The sequence below is a fragment of the Primulina tabacum genome, chromosome 17 (assembly GCF_025594145.1).
Source record: "Primulina tabacum isolate GXHZ01 chromosome 17, ASM2559414v2, whole genome shotgun sequence".
NCBI lineage: Eukaryota > Viridiplantae > Streptophyta > Magnoliopsida > Lamiales > Gesneriaceae > Primulina > Primulina tabacum.
The window spans coordinates 27621020-27638722 of NC_134566.1; the positions used below are offsets into that span (position 1 = coordinate 27621020).

The 17703-nt window shown below is 36.5% G+C and overlaps 1 protein-coding gene and 1 pseudogene across 1 annotated transcript; one reads left to right on the top strand and one right to left on the bottom strand.

The window, feature by feature from the left end:
• Positions 1-3720: 3720 nt before the first annotated feature.
• On the bottom strand, positions 3721-6393 carry LOC142531915 (casparian strip membrane protein 1-like). The gene is made up of 3 exons (XM_075638184.1): positions 5662-6393; positions 5445-5568; positions 3721-5336 (listed from the first exon to the last, which is right to left on the bottom strand). The coding sequence occupies exons 1-3, from the start codon at positions 5901-5903 to the stop codon at positions 5121-5123; spliced, it is 582 nt and encodes a 193-aa protein (XP_075494299.1). The 5' UTR covers positions 5904-6393; the 3' UTR covers positions 3721-5120.
• On the top strand, positions 3782-5003 carry LOC142531914 (pentatricopeptide repeat-containing protein At5g15300-like; annotated as a pseudogene).
• Positions 6394-17703: the final 11310 nt, after the last annotated feature.

Consider the following 17703-nt stretch of genomic DNA (forward strand, 5'->3'; position numbering starts at 1 on the left):
ATTATTTTTGCAACATAACTTTCACAAAATGCATGTGTGGTGTGCTGTCGTTGACCCACCAAAATTAAATTCCTACTATCTAACTAAAATTAGTGTAATGATGAGCAGAGGTCGAATCCACAGGGAACGAGAGATTTATTTCTTTCGAGGAAAATGTAAATAAATGAGAGATTTTTGGATATGAATTTAACAAAGTACTAAACTAAATTTATCCAAGAACAGAAAACAATAAATTTAAATAACAGTTGATCAATTAGAATAAAGTAAAGAATTTAATACGAGAAAAATCTGATTCAAAGGAGTTCTACTATTTAATTATATCACTGTTCATCAGCTAAATGATAATTTATTCAAGTTGTTCCAAGCAATTAACCTTAGAATTATATGGATATCTGCTAAAATTCTTGTGTTTTCCTAAATTAATTGACCAAACCCAGCATCCCGTCGAAACTTATCAATAACTAACTGGCACGATAGCATTTCATATTAATTAAAAATAACATTTTCGTTTTGTGAAAACAGTTAATCCTAAAATCTAACAACCGAGATAGTAATTGATAGATCGAGTTTCGTTAATTTATTCAGGTTAAATATATTATGATAGCTTAACACATCTAATATATGCTACTCGTGTACCAATCATTCATGACAATTACAGATCACTGAATTTATGGTTAGCAGTAGAAAATCATACATCGAATTAAATTGTCAGATTAAACGATATACAATATTCATATAATTAAATCATAAATCAACAAATACTTGGAATAAAAAGAATATTAAATCTAAGAACGAATACATCACAGTGATAAATTAAACAGCAAAAATAATCCTTAAATCAGAAATAAAACTTAGTCTAGAGTTGTGGAGAGAAGTTGAGAGAAAATCCTTGCGCCTTTTTTTCTACTCTTCACGTGTTACGATGATGGGAGGATTGTGTGTTGAATTGAAAAAATTCTGATTTCTGCCTCCTCATTCACGTTAGTTGTAGGCTATCAAAAGAAAGAAAAATGGACCCAAAAACATAAAAGACCAATAACTTAAAATAAAACCTAATCTCTAAAAATTAAAAGATAATAGAAAATATCCTCCAAGAATATAGATTTTTTTATGGAAAAAACTTTATCTTGTATTTCTTCCTTTATATAAAAATTCCTCAATTCTCAGTAAGCAGCAGAGGAGCTGTCACAAGGCGTGATCACGCCTTATCCAAAAATCACTTCTGAATTTTTCTGTTCAAGTCTTCCACTAAGATCATATCGGCAACTTTAATTGCGATATAAAATCACCCTTTTTAGCCCAGATTTATCGCATGAACAGAATACTTTGTCCTACAATAAAATCACACAAAAATGTATCAATTAAGCACGTTGAAAGTGGTAACAATGATGACAACAAAAAATGCCAACTATTATGAGCCTATCAGTGTGCTATCCACGACACTGGTACTCACGTCTGACCACTCTGACTGAATAATCCGTCACAGATGCAATAAGATCATTCTTATCTTTAAATAACATATTAACACATAATTCGCCTCTATCCGGATTGTAATAGCCTGTTTGCACACATCGACAGAATCAGGAGGCTCTTCACCAAAAAATTTATTGAAAAATGATGGCATTTCAGAAGTGTTTGAAAGAAATGGTATGGTCTGCCTCTGTAATGTGGCACGAGGTTGTTGTCGAGATGATGTCCCCTCATCAGGATTTGTAAAAGTATTCACTTCATCATCATCATTCACTTCTTCTTCTTCAGACTCGCTATATGACATATCAGGTTCAGAATCAGTCCTCCAAATATCATCATTAGTGGCCAGATCCGGACAACGAGCACTCGTATCTAATGTTAGATTCGGCCAATATGGAGCACTGATTTTGTTCCGACGAGACATTGATATATTGATCTTAAGACCCACTTACACCATCGAAATTTATAGTACCGAATCCTTCAGTAACCGGTGGAACATAAGATTCTTGATCCTAGAAACCACCATATGTAGAAGTACCTGGTTGGTTATTGAAACCTGGATCGAATGCATGTGGAACGTAGGATTCAGGATTATCAAATCCAACATGATGCTCAATTGAATTTGCTTCCACGTATAAATGCAACACATGCATATTGTCACATTGCATTATAAACTGTAAAGTATCATCATCAACAAGATTGACTTGAATTTCATGCCAAGATGATCTCTCCATTAATGAATATTTTGTTGACAACTTCATATAAAATTTCATTGGATCGATTCCTAACATTTTATGCACAACTTCAACCAACTCCAACAAATTAATAGATCGTAATACTCGTATCGGTCTAACAAATGAAATGCTATATGCAATATCGATAACTACATGACTACCAAAATATAAGAGTACATCGATGTTAGACATTTTGCCAATAAAATTTGATAGAAAAATTAAGATGAAATTGATAAGTCATTCATCGAAGTTATGATCACTTATATACACGAAGAATGTTGAAGACTATTTAGATTTTAATTATTGAATTTCGTGTGAAAATTCAGAACTTCAGACTTCACGTGAAAGGTTCAGGAAGCGCGAACACTCCAACGTGGAGCCAGCGGACGCTGCTCCACGCGCAAGCACGGATTGCAGTAAAAATGAAATTTTTTTAAAAAAATTATTTTTGAATAAAAAATAAAAAATTAAATTATTTATAAAAAAAACCCACCATAATGATTTTACTTCGACATTTTAATGTTACATTTTTTGGATTCTAAACTCAAAAAATATATCAAAATTGATAATTGTCCATATCGAATCTTGTTTTTTAGATGAAAATATTTACGTACATACCGAAATTATTTTAACAATAAATTATAAGAACTAAATATTGTTTCCCTACATAAAATCAGAAAACATGAGATTGATATAAAACTTTTTGTAATTTAAAAACACATTATTCAATTAATGAAATCATGCTTTCTTTTTCCAAATGAAAAAGAAGAAATAATGTCATTTTGAGTAAAGAGCATGTATTTTGTGAAACGATTTTTATCTATGAGATATGTTGACTCGTATAATTATCACGAAAAACACTACTTTTGTATAAAAAAAAAAAGTCATAGTCGTCGTTTCTAAAAAAAGTTGAAATTTCATTTATTACAAAAAATAAATAAATAAAATTTATAGATTCCCGTGCAGAACACGAGATTATATCTGGAAGTCTGAACTGGCAAAAAGGAGCTATTTATTTGCGTGGTCCAATGGGCTTTGTAATGTGAAGATAAGACAAAGGGGTCCACTAACAAGAGCCTAGTATGTTAATTGGAAGCAGTTTTCAAGCCCAAAGAGTTAAATTGTAGAGTACAATGGGCCCAGTTCTTGCTGTCACTCCACCCATTCACATGGTTCAACGCTGTATTTTCTGACAAAATTTATTATTATATAAATAAATGGACTACGATGATTTAACGGGTTCGGTCGACCTTACCCCTGTGGTCACTGCTTGCAGGGGTCGATCCAACGGCTCGGATTTTTTCGAGCAAATTTTTTTTTTTTTTACAGGGAGGTGGGTCCGGATCACTCATGTGGAGTGATCGGGCCGTTCATTGCCCGTGGAGGCAGTGCCTGAACGGGTAGGTTAAACAAACCGATGTAACGATATATGACGTTACCTGTACTCTGGCTGTCGAAATTAAGACATGACTTTAATTTTTTTTGAAATTTTTTTTCGGGTTTTTTTTTTTAAAAAAATTTTTCGTTGGATTGGATTCAAATTAAGGTTTATCGATTCGGTTTCTTGAATGTGGTAAATGATTAGGAGAAGTGGCAGATCAAACAGCTTCTTCTGCCACCAAAGCTCGAACTTATGGCGCCACTGTGCAAATCTCCAAGCTCTGAAACAGATTCACGCACGCATGATCGTTAATGGTTTTAACTCCAATCGCTCTGCTCTCAGAGAACTCATTTTTGCCGCGGTTATTGTGGTTCAATCTGCTATCCGATATGCCCATCAACTGTTCGCTCAAATTTCTGAGGCAGACCTGTTTATGCGGACATTTTGCTCCGGGGTTCAGCCCAGAGCTTTAAACCTCAGCTGGCAATTTCATTTTATGCCCTGATGGAGAAACTTCAAGTGTGACCTGATCATTACAATTTTCCTTTCGTACTTAAGGCGTGCACCAGACTTTCTTGGGTTGGCGTAGGTTGTGCAATGCATGGAATAGTAACAAAATACGGGTTTGAGTGGAATAAGTTTTCCTGGAATACACTTATTTATTTTCATTCAAATTGTGGGGAAATAAGGGTTGCAAGAGAGCTGCTTGATGGCTCAGTGAAAAGGGATGTCGTTGCTTGGTCTGCTTTGACTGCGGGGTATGCTAGGAAGGGGGAGTTGCATATGGAAAGGTGTCTGTTTGATGAATTGTGGGGAAATAAGGGTTGCAAGATGTATATCACATACAGCCAAATGTTAAGCATTATGGCTGCATGGTAGATTTGCTTGGGCGGGTCGGCTTGTTGAATGAAGCATTTGAATTTATTAACACAATGGAGATTGAACCAAATGGTATTATTTGGAGGATATTACGAGGAGCTTGTAGAATACATGGTAATGTAGAGCTAGGGAAACACGCTAATGCGCAACTACTCATATTAGGAAAGGATGACAGCGGCGATTATGTGTTACTGTCGAACATCTATGCTTCAGGTGTGGAGTGGAGTTGAAAATGTGAGAAATTTGTTGGATTCAAGAGGGGTGAAGAAAGAGTGCGGTTTTAGTCTGGTTGAAAAGAAAAATGTCGAGCTCCTTCATTTTTCGGTTTCTTGAGAAAGAACCTGCCTTTTATTGATGGATGCTGAGGTCTATATCTGTCCGGTATGACAAATACTTCCAATTGATCCATATATTATCATAAAGCTCATTTGGTGCGAGTACATTGACTGAATGGATAAATCACAATCAGTATGGAATACAAAGAAATATATTTTTTGAAATGTTTTGTACAAAAGTAGAACTACACTTGAATCCATATATATATATATATATATAAAAGCATGTCAAATCAATGACAAGGTTGTATCTTTCAGAATAAACGAACAATGAGAAGACACTTGGCGCTTGATTTGAGTGTATCAATTTCCCTAGCAGCATCAAATTTTAGAGAGGGAAACAGCTGACAATGATATCAACAGCATAAGCACGAGAATTGCTAAGAAGGATCCCACTAAAGCGCCAGACACTCGCTCACAGAAGGCGTTGTACTCTTGGCAGATAGCAAACCAGTTGACCTGAGGATTGCCATTGTGAGCCAAATACACGATGGCTGTCGCTGCAGATGCCCCAGAAATCAAAAGAGCCAGTATCACCTACAAGAAGACTCGTTTTGTATCAGTTGCACTACTCTCATGAGAAAAACAATATTCATGGTAATCCCAGAATAAGATTTATCCGTGATTCTATATGTGATACATTACCAAGTCAAGTATGATTAACACTGCTCTGGTTACTTTTGCACCAGTCTTCAGAATGTGGAATATGGATAGCACGAGCGAAAGAACCAGGTACGCACTTGCTATTGCATTTGCAACCACGAAAAACCTGTGGCACAAACACATATAGCCTACTCAACATATCATCAAAGCTATGGAATAATGGAATGTACCTTTTAGTGATATGGTCTTAACAACTTACGTAAATGTCGGAAGATTGGTGTACGCAGCCGAGAACTGAAGGAACCCAGAGAAATGTGGAAGAGTTTGACCAGTTCGTCCCACAGCAATAGCGCTGCTCAAGGTACCAATCATAGCAAATATTCTCATGATCAAATCAAGTATCGTCTTTCCTCTACCATTTGCAGCTTTTGGAGCAGCATCATTCTTGAGCGCCTCACCGGTTTCTTGCGCTGGTGCACTTTCCTTCTCTTTCTTAAACATGTTTGTGCCTTACCGCGCTGGTTTCAAAGTATATATTTTAAACTTCGATAAATATTTGGTTGACGAAGATTGTATGTTTGCATGTGAATTTATAGATGGTTAGTTTAGTTTAAATATTTTTTTTTTTTTTTGAGTACGTAGTATGTGCAAGTTTCCATCATGCAAACCAGTCAAATAATGTTTGGCATTGTGGTTTTTGAACAATGTTTGGTTTTGAATTGAAGATCATACAGTGTCATCTTACCCACTATTTCATGAATTCAAGTGCTCTGATCCCTAACTTTTAAATTATATATATGATCCACTTGCACGCTTTCTACCTCAATATGCGAGTTTGGTCAGCACTTTTTCAAGAAAGAGAGTGCGACTTCTCCCTCTGTGAGATATATTTTCCATTTAACAGTTGAACAAATATCAATATTGACTTGGATATTGGGGTTCTGCCATACTATCTCGTTATTTGTTTGACCCCTGTGGGACTTCTCAGATCATGTAACTCAGCTTTGTTATTTTTCCACCTAGATTCACCCATTTTCTAAGCATCCTATTCCTTTTGTGTCTCCATTAAATTGTATGTATTTTGTGATATATTATATTTTATTGTGGGAAAAGTATAATCCATTTAAATAAATGGAAGATTACCTACATAAACACAAGAAGATAAAAAAAAAAAATCTAACACAGACAAAACACGAGTTTCTTCATTACATCATCACTTGATTTTTAAGCCTACAATTGTGGACTAACATAAAAGAAAACATATGTAACGTTTGAGGAGATTGAAAAATTCATGAGTTTCGATTATAGTTTTTGTTGTTAGTAATTAAATAATAGATGAAATTTTAAATCAATATCTTACTTATTTGCATATTAATTATATATCTTAAAATGAATTTGAACTTGACATACATTCTAATTAACATAAAACACTATATAAAACATGTGAAGTGAATTTGAAGTTGGCAAAAACTTGTGTGAGATGGTTTCACGAGTCGTATTTATGAGACAGATCTCTTATTTGAGTCATCCGTGAAAACATATTACTTTTTATGCTTAGAGTATTACTTTTTATTGTGAATATCGGTAATGTTAACCCGTCTCACAGATAAAGATTCGTGGGACCGTCTCACGAGAGACCTACTCTTTGAAGTTTATGATCATGATTTTCTAAAACTATAAAAATACATTGGAAATTCATGAATTTGAATACAACCTTAAACATCCTCAAATGAGGCAATGTGATCGACTAACAGTCGCATATGTTTTTTGGGCTATGGAAAACCGAAACAGCTTAAAACCCTAAATAATATTAATAGCCTTACGAATTTTTTTTTAAAAAAAATGAGACAAAATTGCCTAATTTAATATCATTAATTTTATATAGAAAATTATATGTTTTTTTCGGTATTCGCAGTGGTACTAATATGCTATTACATGTTACAAAATTAATAATAAATTTCGAATGGTAAATGGAACAAGAATTAATAATAATATAATAACAAAACATTTAATACATATTAATAATTAATTACAAACTGGAATACTACATTTGCTTTTGAAATTTGACAAAGACTTCAAATTTGTAAACAGGAAGATGAGGATTTATACGAGAAAACACTAGTTTCTTCATTTCAAGTAATGGGGACCGATATGCTTTTGCCAGTCCGATTGAGCATTTTGAGCCCAACGGGTTTCAATTTATTGAAAAAAATAAATTTAATGTTAGTCCTGAATGTAGTTGTATGTATATTTGAAATCAGGCCAAATCTCCAAGCGGGGGCTTCGATTTCTGGATCTCATTATGATGGTTTATAATGGGGTTATCTGGTCTGGTGAATTGGTTTATCTTCGGTTGTGCGTGGATTTGAGAACCCGAATTTCCAGCATTTCAGCAGCAATGCAAAACTCTAGCAGAAGTTAATATTCCCAGTAGCTAGCAATAGTTCAGTAGCAAATGAAAATTCCAGCAGAAGCTAACAATTCCAGCATCAAGCTAATATTTCAGAAGTTGATATTTTCCAGCAGATAGAATCCAGCAGCAGAAGAACGAGATTCCAGCAGACAGTTACTAATTCAGCTCATGACTTGTAACTGAATCATTCAAAATGGAATAAAGGCTGTTAAATGCAGATTATAGCCATTAATAGGAGTCTAAAAGTCAGATTTTGGCCTATAAATAACACCCTCAAGTCTCTGAATTGGTGTTACACAAATCTTGAGATTATTACTTAAATTTTCGAGCTAAGAGAGTGCCTTGTTCGAGCTGTAAAATCCAGTAGCGAGAGCAACCAATTTCCAGTAGACTTCAACCGAAACTCAAGCAAATAACGGTAAGTGAGCTTATATATAAATATCTTGAAATCAGTTTGATAATTCTGTTTTAACGCACAGTTTCTGTATGTTTAATTTCTGATATATGATTTTGAAACACTGAAACTCCCTAGTGAACTAATGATAGGAATATATATTCTAAACATTTCTGAATTCTGATTCTGATTCTGGCCTCACCCCTTAGAGGAGAGAACATATAGGAGACTGATATCAGTTTAGCCATGAAATTCACTAACGTGCTCAGTGCTTACTAATTTTGATTTCTGTTCTGAAACCTGTGATTTTTGAATTCTGATTTCTGTTCTGAAATAAGAGTTTTCTATATGTTACAGTGTTACTGTTTCTGTAAAAATGGGATTTCGAAAACTGAGAGTTATTCCCGTCCCTGCTTACTGAACGACAACCATATCACTCACCCACCAAACCCATCTCAGATAAGAACGAGGAAGAAAAGTTAGAAGAAGAAGAGCAGATTCAATTTTGGGGCTGGTGATGAAGATCGTTGTTCTCAGTTCTGATTTATATTTTATATTCCGCTGCATCTGTTCAGACATTGTATTTCTGGTTTTACATTTTCGCTGTAAAACATTATTAATTGAGTTGTATCAGAAATTGAATATTCAGTATTATGGATAAAAGACTGGTTTCTGAATTCTGTACTTCTGAGGCTTGTTGTTTTCGAATGTAAATTTGAGAGCAACGCCGGTGTCAACCAACCCCTGTCCCGGGGCGTGACAGTGGAAAGAATGATTCGATCCGCAGAGAAATTTGAGTGATGAATTGCAAATGACGTCTATTTTTGGTAAATTTGAAATATATCATAATTACAATTGAAATTACATAAGTTGATACAATTTTTTCGACCAAGTTAAATCATTTAATGAATTTGAAATCCATCAATCCAAATACAATTATTGATCACCAAGAAAAAATAAAATTGTGTTATTTTAGAAGCATCGAATCAAAACTCGTTATAGCAAAAAAAATCATAATAATAACTCCAGGCCCCATGTAACAAACAAATCAAAAACGATTTTTCTATTTAAGGAGAATCAATAATTTTTTTTAAAAAAACTTTACTTGAAGAACTTCAATCTAAAAACTATAAAAAATTTCTACTTCATATCATCAATATGTAACTCTAAAATCGTGATGATTTAGGAGGGTAAACACAAAACTTTAAAATTGTGCCTTACTTAAGGAGCAACAATAAAAAAAAAATTCTATTTCCAATACATCAATGAATATATTATAAACATGATATTTAGTATCAAGTTTTTTTCTCGGATGAACAACTTAAAAAGACATTGATATTGACAACGATGATTTTTTATAGATCACAAAATTGAATTTGAGTATTGGTGTCTTGGAAAGACTCAGGTCATCCTTGTTTTCGAACAAAAAGAGATGACCAAAGTAGGAAAAGATTCAAAGTTACTACTTGGAAACTGAGTAGACCTTAGGTAGAAGTTAGCAAGGATAAGTAAAGTGTTCATCTCGCTCGACTAGAGTTCAGGTCACATGACCAAGTTCATCTCACCCAATCAGGGTTTAGGTCACCCGACCAGGGTCATCTCGCCCGACCAATGTCATCTCGTCCGACTACGGTTCATCTTCCTTACAAAGCTTCAGGGCACTCGACCAAGGTTCATCTCGCATGCCCAGGGTTAATCTCACTTAATCATCAGCAACGATCTTTCCCACTTAGGTCGATCGCAATGAGATGGGCCCCTCAATATGCTCATCATGCCTCGAAATCATTAGACCCGGCATGGGTACTCACAGGCAAGACCACTCGAGCTCATCCCATCAGGCCTAGCAATGCTCATCTCATTAGGTCAGGCCACCCGGGCTCATCCTATCAGGCCAAGCCAACCTTGTTCATCCTATCAAGTCAAAAATCTTCATAGGAAAAATACACATCTCTGCTCAATAGATTGCTCACCTGACTCACCAAATCTATCCAGAAATCATCATTGGCGTCGTCTGTGGAAAATCCGATCTATAGACGTAGCTATGGCTTTCATTCAAAAATAAGACCGACCAGCTCGGTATTCAGATTTTATCTATGGCTCTTCTACTATGCTCGAATTTTGGCAGCTATTTTTGGATTGGCATGGAAGGGTATTTGGCTAATGCACTAAGTAGCGTATAGCTATATTGGACACATAATTCGGCTCAACTAAGAAATATCACTCTATCGTAAATGAATTCGTATTCAGGATTTCCAGGTTAGCGGTTTGGTTTTAAAAAAATTAACCCAGCAAGAGATGTAGGAAAATTAAATGACACAGAGGCGTGAGGTTCCAACACCTTATCTAAAGGCCGGGAGGGTATTAGACCCCGAGACATTAGCTTAAGCCTGAGAGGCATGAGTCATCGGCACCATATTTTAAGCCCGAGAGACATGAGACTCCGACACTTTATCTAAGCCGGAGAGACATGAGATCTGACACCTTATTCTAAGCTCGAGAGCGATGAGAGCCCATCATTTTATCTAAGCCTGGGAGACATGAGGCTCTGACACCTTATTCTTATCCCAAGAATGAAGATGCCCTGACACTTTATCTAAGCCCGGGAGACAGGAGATCCCGATACCTTATTCTAAGCTCGGGAGCTATGAGACCTCGACATTTTATCTATGTCCGGGAGACACGAGGTCGCAACACCTTATTCTAAGCCCGAGAGGCATCAGAGCCCGGTTACTTTTCAACACTTCGAAAATTTTACGAAGTGTTGGTGCTACTTAGTCTTTTGTTAGTGATCAAGTCCCAACAATTAGCCGACTAACTAGTGAAAAATTCAAGAAAGAAGGGATTGGACTAGAAAATGAATATTTTGATCAATAACTAACAAGTACAATGGAGTGGCTGAGGCCAAGAGTCGCCTTATCATCAAAGAAAGAGTCAATGTCTTGTCCAAATTGGAGAAGTCTTCCATATCCGCAAGGAGAACGTCTTCCTCTTCAAATTGCTCTTTTTTATTTGTGGGAGTCGATCTGAAAGAAATAATTAGCTTTCTTTCCAACGCAGTCCAAGCATGACTAATCGGGACAACAAGTATGACTCTAGCCCGACTATTTAAACAGGAAGTGGCGATGCCCGGAAAAGGCCCGGGTCAACCTTGGACTCAGGCAGGAAGGGAGGACCAAAATATGAGCAGATTCAAAATTGCTCACAGAAAATTTAATAGAGCCCGTGTAGAAATTAGCGAAGGTATGTAAAGGGTTCATCTGCCCCGACCATGGTTCAGGTCACCCGACGAGGGTCGTGTCTCCCGACCAAGTTCATCTCGTCTGTCTATGGGTCAGATCGCCCAACCAGGGTCATCTCGCCAGATCAGAGTTCATATTCTCCGACCAGGGTTCATCTTCTAGACCAGGGTTCATGTCACCTGACAAAGGTCATCTCGTCCGACCATGGTTCATCTTCCCGGACCAGTGTTCATATCCCTCGACCAGGGTTCAGGTCATCTGACCAAGGTCATCTTGCCCGACCAGGGTTCAGGACACTTGACCAGGGTTCATCTCATCAGGTTAGGCCAGACTCATTCCATCATGTCAAAATATTCAAAAGGAAGTATATCGCTATGCTCGATAGATTGCCTACTCAACTCATCCAATCTACTTGGACATCATCAAATATATATTCATCATTCTGATAAATAAATACGAAGTTATAACTATTTCGGTATGATCTATTGTCTACATTGTATAAGTTTTTAGATTACGCGTAGTACACAATAGAAATTTCATAACATCATCCAAAATTTTAGATTTTCTCAACCATGAGTCCTTCGTTAAGTTCCCAAGTACGTGTTGACTTTAGCTCGAGTTGAAACTCCATCGGTGAAAGTTAACTTCACGACAAGGACTCGTTTGATTTAGAAAAGTCGTGGGGTCGTCTTTTTATGTCACAACCATTTGAAGACTAAAATATCCCACGATTTAAAATGTGTTGAAAAAATTGGAAAAAAGGCGAAGGTCATTCATTACTAATTAAGCACCACTATGCAACAAGTGTGTTAACGATTGAAAAAGCAAATGGACAGTATATTTTGTAGGCCACGGGTCAACTTTATCTATATTAAAATAAAAAATAATAATTTTTACATAAAAAATTATATTTTTTTATGAGTAATTCAAATAAGGTATATGTCTCATTAAATTGATCTGTGAGACTGTCTCGTATGAATTTTCGTGATTTTGTAAGACATGGGAGGATAATTGATTTGGAAAATTTTCTACATTTTTTGTAACATAAACCACATTATAAAAACTAATTTGAATCTCTATATTCAATTAAAACTAAATGGGATAAAGGGGGATTACGAAATTTTAGGAAGAAGTAATCACGAAAATCATTAGAATACAAAATTATCAATCAAATAAATTTTCAACCGTTTAATGTTTTCATATTTAATAGGAAAATTTTCCCCATTATTTATGAGGAAATTTTGTCCTTTAGTTTCTTTCTCAAATGATGATATAGACTTCAATTCCGTTTTCACATCGCTGTAATTTTTGTCATATATCATGTAATATTTTGTATAATTTTGATATGTTGGCACTGATGTTGTCCATCGCTGAGGCAACATTAATTTATTACACATAAGATTGTAAACAAATCGAATATGATGAAAATTTGAAGGCTCGAATTCTACACGAATTAGTTCTATTCAAGTTCGAGCTCGATTCAAAGTTCGAAAATTTTAAAACTTTTGTCTCGAATTTGATTCGAATTAAAACTCGAGTTCAGCTCGAAAATTCCAAACATATTTGTGAACTATTATTAAAAAATAAGTACTCAAAAGATTCGAAATTTATTTATTTAATATATAATTATATTATATTAATAAAATTTTAAAGCTCGCGCAAAATTGAACAAAATAATTTGAGCTTGAGTTCGGCTCGAAAAAAGTTCGAACATATTTGAATTCGGCTCGAATTTGATAACGAATTCGATAAGGTCAAATATGAATCAAATATTTTTGAACCGGCTCGAAAAGTTCGCGAACTGACTCCTTTTATTTATATCTTTGCAACATCCTTTAAGTGAGTTGGGGGTGATCGTTTTCTTGTTGGAGGGGCGACCGTCTTAATTGGATGTAATAAAGCATATCAAAATTATATATCTAAACCAGTGATACAAGATAGACAAAGTTAGCGCATAGTATATCAAAATTGATATTTTCTAATTGCTAAAATTTTGGTTACGGAGGTCAAGAGGGAAGCCTATAAATAAGATTAATTTAAGATTTAAACTACCGCTTTAATGGCACCACATATTTGAAAATATAAATTTGTATCAAATTCGAACTAGTAACTAATCCCAACATAGAAATACTGAAAAAACCCTAATTAAATTAAATATCTAAGTTAACAACTAAATTATTCTAATTTATTATATATGTATTTGTAAAGAAAATAAGAACAAGCTCACTGAGCTAAGAAAACTGATTCCATATTATTGGATAAACCGTTGTGCCGTGTTCCCTTATATACACTCTGTGCAAGAATACTAAGAAACGTACTTCCAATGACTAATTAGTAAAAAAAGCGTGAAAGCATATACAATAATACTCCCCCCTCAAGCTTGATGTAGTTATGAACAACAAACTTGAAGTCGCTTGACACGTGCAGCAAGGTAGAATTCTTATTTAAGGTTGATGCAAATCACGCACTCCCAGAAGCTCAAGCAAGCAAGCATGCTGAACCTTTCCCAAACTTTTTGTGAAAATATCCCCAAGTTGTTGATGAGTAGGGATGTATTGAGTGCGTATGATACCTTCTTTGATTTTCTCGCGGACTACGTGACAATCTATCTCTATGTGTTTCATCCGTTCATGATACACTGGATTAGCACCAATGTGGATAGCAGCCATATAATCGCAAAATAAAGTCGTAGGACCACAAATGTGAACTCCCATGTCAAGCAAAAGACCAATAACCCAAATAATTTCGCATGTGGTGGTCGCCATGGCACGATATTCAGCTTCCGCAGATGATCGTGAGATGGTGTTCTGTTTTTTTGATTTCCAAGATAAGAGCGAGGTCCCTAGCTTGATACAATAACCAGTAACAGAACGACGAGTCATGGGACAAGCAGCCCAATCCGAATCACAATATGCTGTAAGAGACATAGAAGTGGAAGGCAATAGTTGAATGCCTTGACCAGGATTTCTTTTGATATATTTCACAACTCGAATAGCCGCATCGAAGTGAGATGTCTTCGGAGCGTGCATGAATTGACTCAAAGATTGAACCGCATAACAGATGTCTGGTCGAGTTATGGTCAGGTAACCGACCAACCAATCGCTGGTATTCACTTGGATCTTCCAGCAATGCATCGACTGAAACACTGCCCTGACTTTTCTGCATAACAGAATCAAGCTCATGGCTAGTGAGCTTCTTGTTTTGATCCATTGGTGTATCAAACGGCTTGGCCCCTGCCACCCCTGCATCAGCAATAAGCTCCATCGCATATTTTCGTTGGCTAAGGTAGATACCCTTCATAGATCGTGCTACTTCAATCCCAAGAAAGTACTTTAGATCCCCAAGATCTTTAAGCTGCAGTTTGGAGTGAAGGAACATCTTCAAATTGGTGATTGCTGTTGCGCAGCTTCCAGTGATGACAATGTCATCGACATATACTACAAGCAAAGTGAGTGAAGTGTCATCACGCTTGAAGAACAAAGAATGGTCATGTTGGGATTGACAATAACCACCCTCCATCATGACATTCGAGAACTTCGTGTTCCATTGCCGAGATGCCTGTTTCAAACCATACAATGATTTTCTCAGCTTGCAAACTTTGTTTTCCCCCTGAACTTTATAGCCTTGCGGAAGAACCATATAGATGTCTTCATCCAAACCTCCTTGTAGGAACGCATTGGTGACATCCATTTGAAAAAGAGGCCAATTACAATTCACAGCCACATTGAGAAGACACCTAATAGTCACAATCTTCGCAGTGGGGAAAAAAGTGTCATGAAAATCAGTACCTAGCTGTTGTGTGTATCCTTTGGCCACTAATCGTGCTTTAAACCTATCAACGTCACCATCAGGTTTCAGCTTAACTTTGTACACCCACCTACAGCCAATAGGCTTGACCTGTGGTGGCAAATCCACAATGTCCCATGTGTGGTTTCTTTCAAGAGCTACAAGCTCTTCATTCATGGCATCACGCCATTTATCATTAGTTACTGCCTCATGGTAGAAATTTGGCTCTTTAACCGAAGACATGGCTGCTAAGAAGTTCTGATGTGATTTTGAAAAACGATCATAGGTAAGATAATTGATCATAGGATAAAGGCAAGTGCTGTCACCATGATTGTGAGTAAATGAACAAGAGTAATCTTTTGTCCAGATCGGAGGAGCATTACTTCTGGTGGATTTGCGTAATGGTACAGCAGTAGATACATCACCAGAAATTGGTGGTTCATCTGTGGATATGGCAGTAGATGACCCTTCATCAATGGATGAAGAGTCCACTAAAAGAGGTGGTGGATTAAAAATGGAATGAGGTTGATCAGTACCATCAAATGGAAATATATGTTCATGAAACACCACATCTCTGGAGATTAGAATCTTTCGTGACTGAAGATTGAGAAGCTTATATCCTTTCTGAACATTGGAATATCCAATAAAAACACAAGGCACCGCACGAGGTGAAAATTTGTGGCCGATTGGCAAAGCCGAAGCATAACATAAACAACCAAATACTCGTAGGTTTGCCAATGTGGGAACCTTCTGAAATAGCAATTCAAAAGGCGATTTGTTCTTCAGCAGTGGTGTAGGAGCTCTATTAATCAGATACACAGCTGTCAATACACAATCTACCCAATACTTGAGTGGTAAAGAAGATTGGAATCGAAGTGCTCGTGCTATGTCAAGAATATGCCTATGCTTTCTCTCCACTACTCCATTTTGCTGTGGTGTATAGGGGCATGAGCTGTTGTGTACCACTCCCAAAGAAGAAAGGAAGGCTTGGCATTCACTTTTGAAAAAATCGGTTGCATTGTCTGTTCTAACAGCTCGGATTTTGCTTGAAAATTGATTGTCTACCATAGCAAAGAACAATCTAATCATCCTAAGCACATCCATCTTAGATTGCATGAGGTAAACCCATGTTCCCCTAGTGAAATCATCAACAATGGTAAGGAAATACTTCTCACCATTGTAGGTAGGGGTGTGAAATGGACCCCAAATATCCATATGGACCAACTGAAATGCTGATGAAGATTGAGAGGACCGAACTCGTGGAAATTTTAATCTACTTTGCTTTGAAACAGGGCACACAGAGCAATGAGACATGGAGACATTTCTTTGTATAAAAGGCAACATTTGCATCCTTGACATAGACATATGTCCTAATCTCTTATGCCAAGTATCAATATTCACATCCTTACAAGATTCAGTAGCTGAGCATGAATACAGTTCACCACATTTAGTTCTAAAAGATGGAAAAGTAAAACTATCCTTGTAAGATGATTCCGGTACTGAGTCTGCGATGAAGTGATAGAGTCCATGCCTTGCCCTACCAATCCCCATCACTCTCCCAGTCCTGAGGTCCTGAAACATGCAAAAATGGGGGTAGAATGTAACAAAACAACCATGTGTTTTTGTCAACTGAGAGACTGATAGGAGATTGAACCGAAAATGAGGTACGTATAGAACATGTTCGAGCACAATGGAACTTGTCAAAGGGACTGAACCAATTTTATCAACATTGGCTCTATTTCCATCTGGCAATCGTACTGTGCCAGTGGAGCCTACCACAGATTTTGAGCATTGCAACAGAGATAAATCCCCAATCATGTGCTCATTAGCTCCTATGTCAATTATCCATTCAGAGATGATATTGTTTGAGGAAATACCTGCCATATTTGCAGTTGGTGCACACTCATCTTGGATGTTGCTACTGCCCTGAACATTGCTGCTGCCCAAAAGCTTCAAAATTTCAGCATATTGGCAGGAGAAAAAAGAGATGGAGTTCCACTTGTTGATTTTGCCTGAGTAGCAGTGGTATTCTCTTCTACAAGATTGGCATATCCTGATATCTTTCGGCCTTTCCAATTATCCTTGTACCCTGTCTTGCTTAGTCCCTTATTTGAAGCTTTGTACGGTTTGTGCCATGAAGGATAACCAACAAGTTTATAGCAATTCTCTTTGGTATGACCACTCATGCGACAATGATCACAACTCATGTATGTCCTCTCTTTCATGGCAGTACCTTCTCTGGTCTGATTAGTATAGAAGGCCGCTATAGGAGCATCAACTGAGGATAATTCTCTATGAGATTCCTCTTGAGATAGCAAAGAAAAAGCTTGTCCAATTGTAGGCAATGGACTCATCATTAAAATTTGACTCCTTATATTCATGTAGCTATCATTGAGTCCCATCAGAAATTGGAGAAGTCTCTGTTGTTGATCATGATCCAAATATCTCCGAGCAGTATCACATTCACAC

Bases quoted from the DNA above. Each gene is read 5' to 3' on its own strand.
- LOC142531915 (XM_075638184.1), bottom strand. From the start codon at position 5,903: ATGTTTAAGAAAGAGAAGGAAAGTGCACCAGCGCAAGAAACCGGTGAG. The intron at 5,569-5,661 runs GTAAGTTGTTAA...TTTGTGCCACAG, and splicing joins ACCAATCTTCCGACATTTAC to GTTTTTCGTGGTTGCAAATG. The intron at 5,337-5,444 runs GTAATGTATCAC...GTCTTCTTGTAG, and splicing joins TGTTAATCATACTTGACTTG to GTGATACTGGCTCTTTTGAT.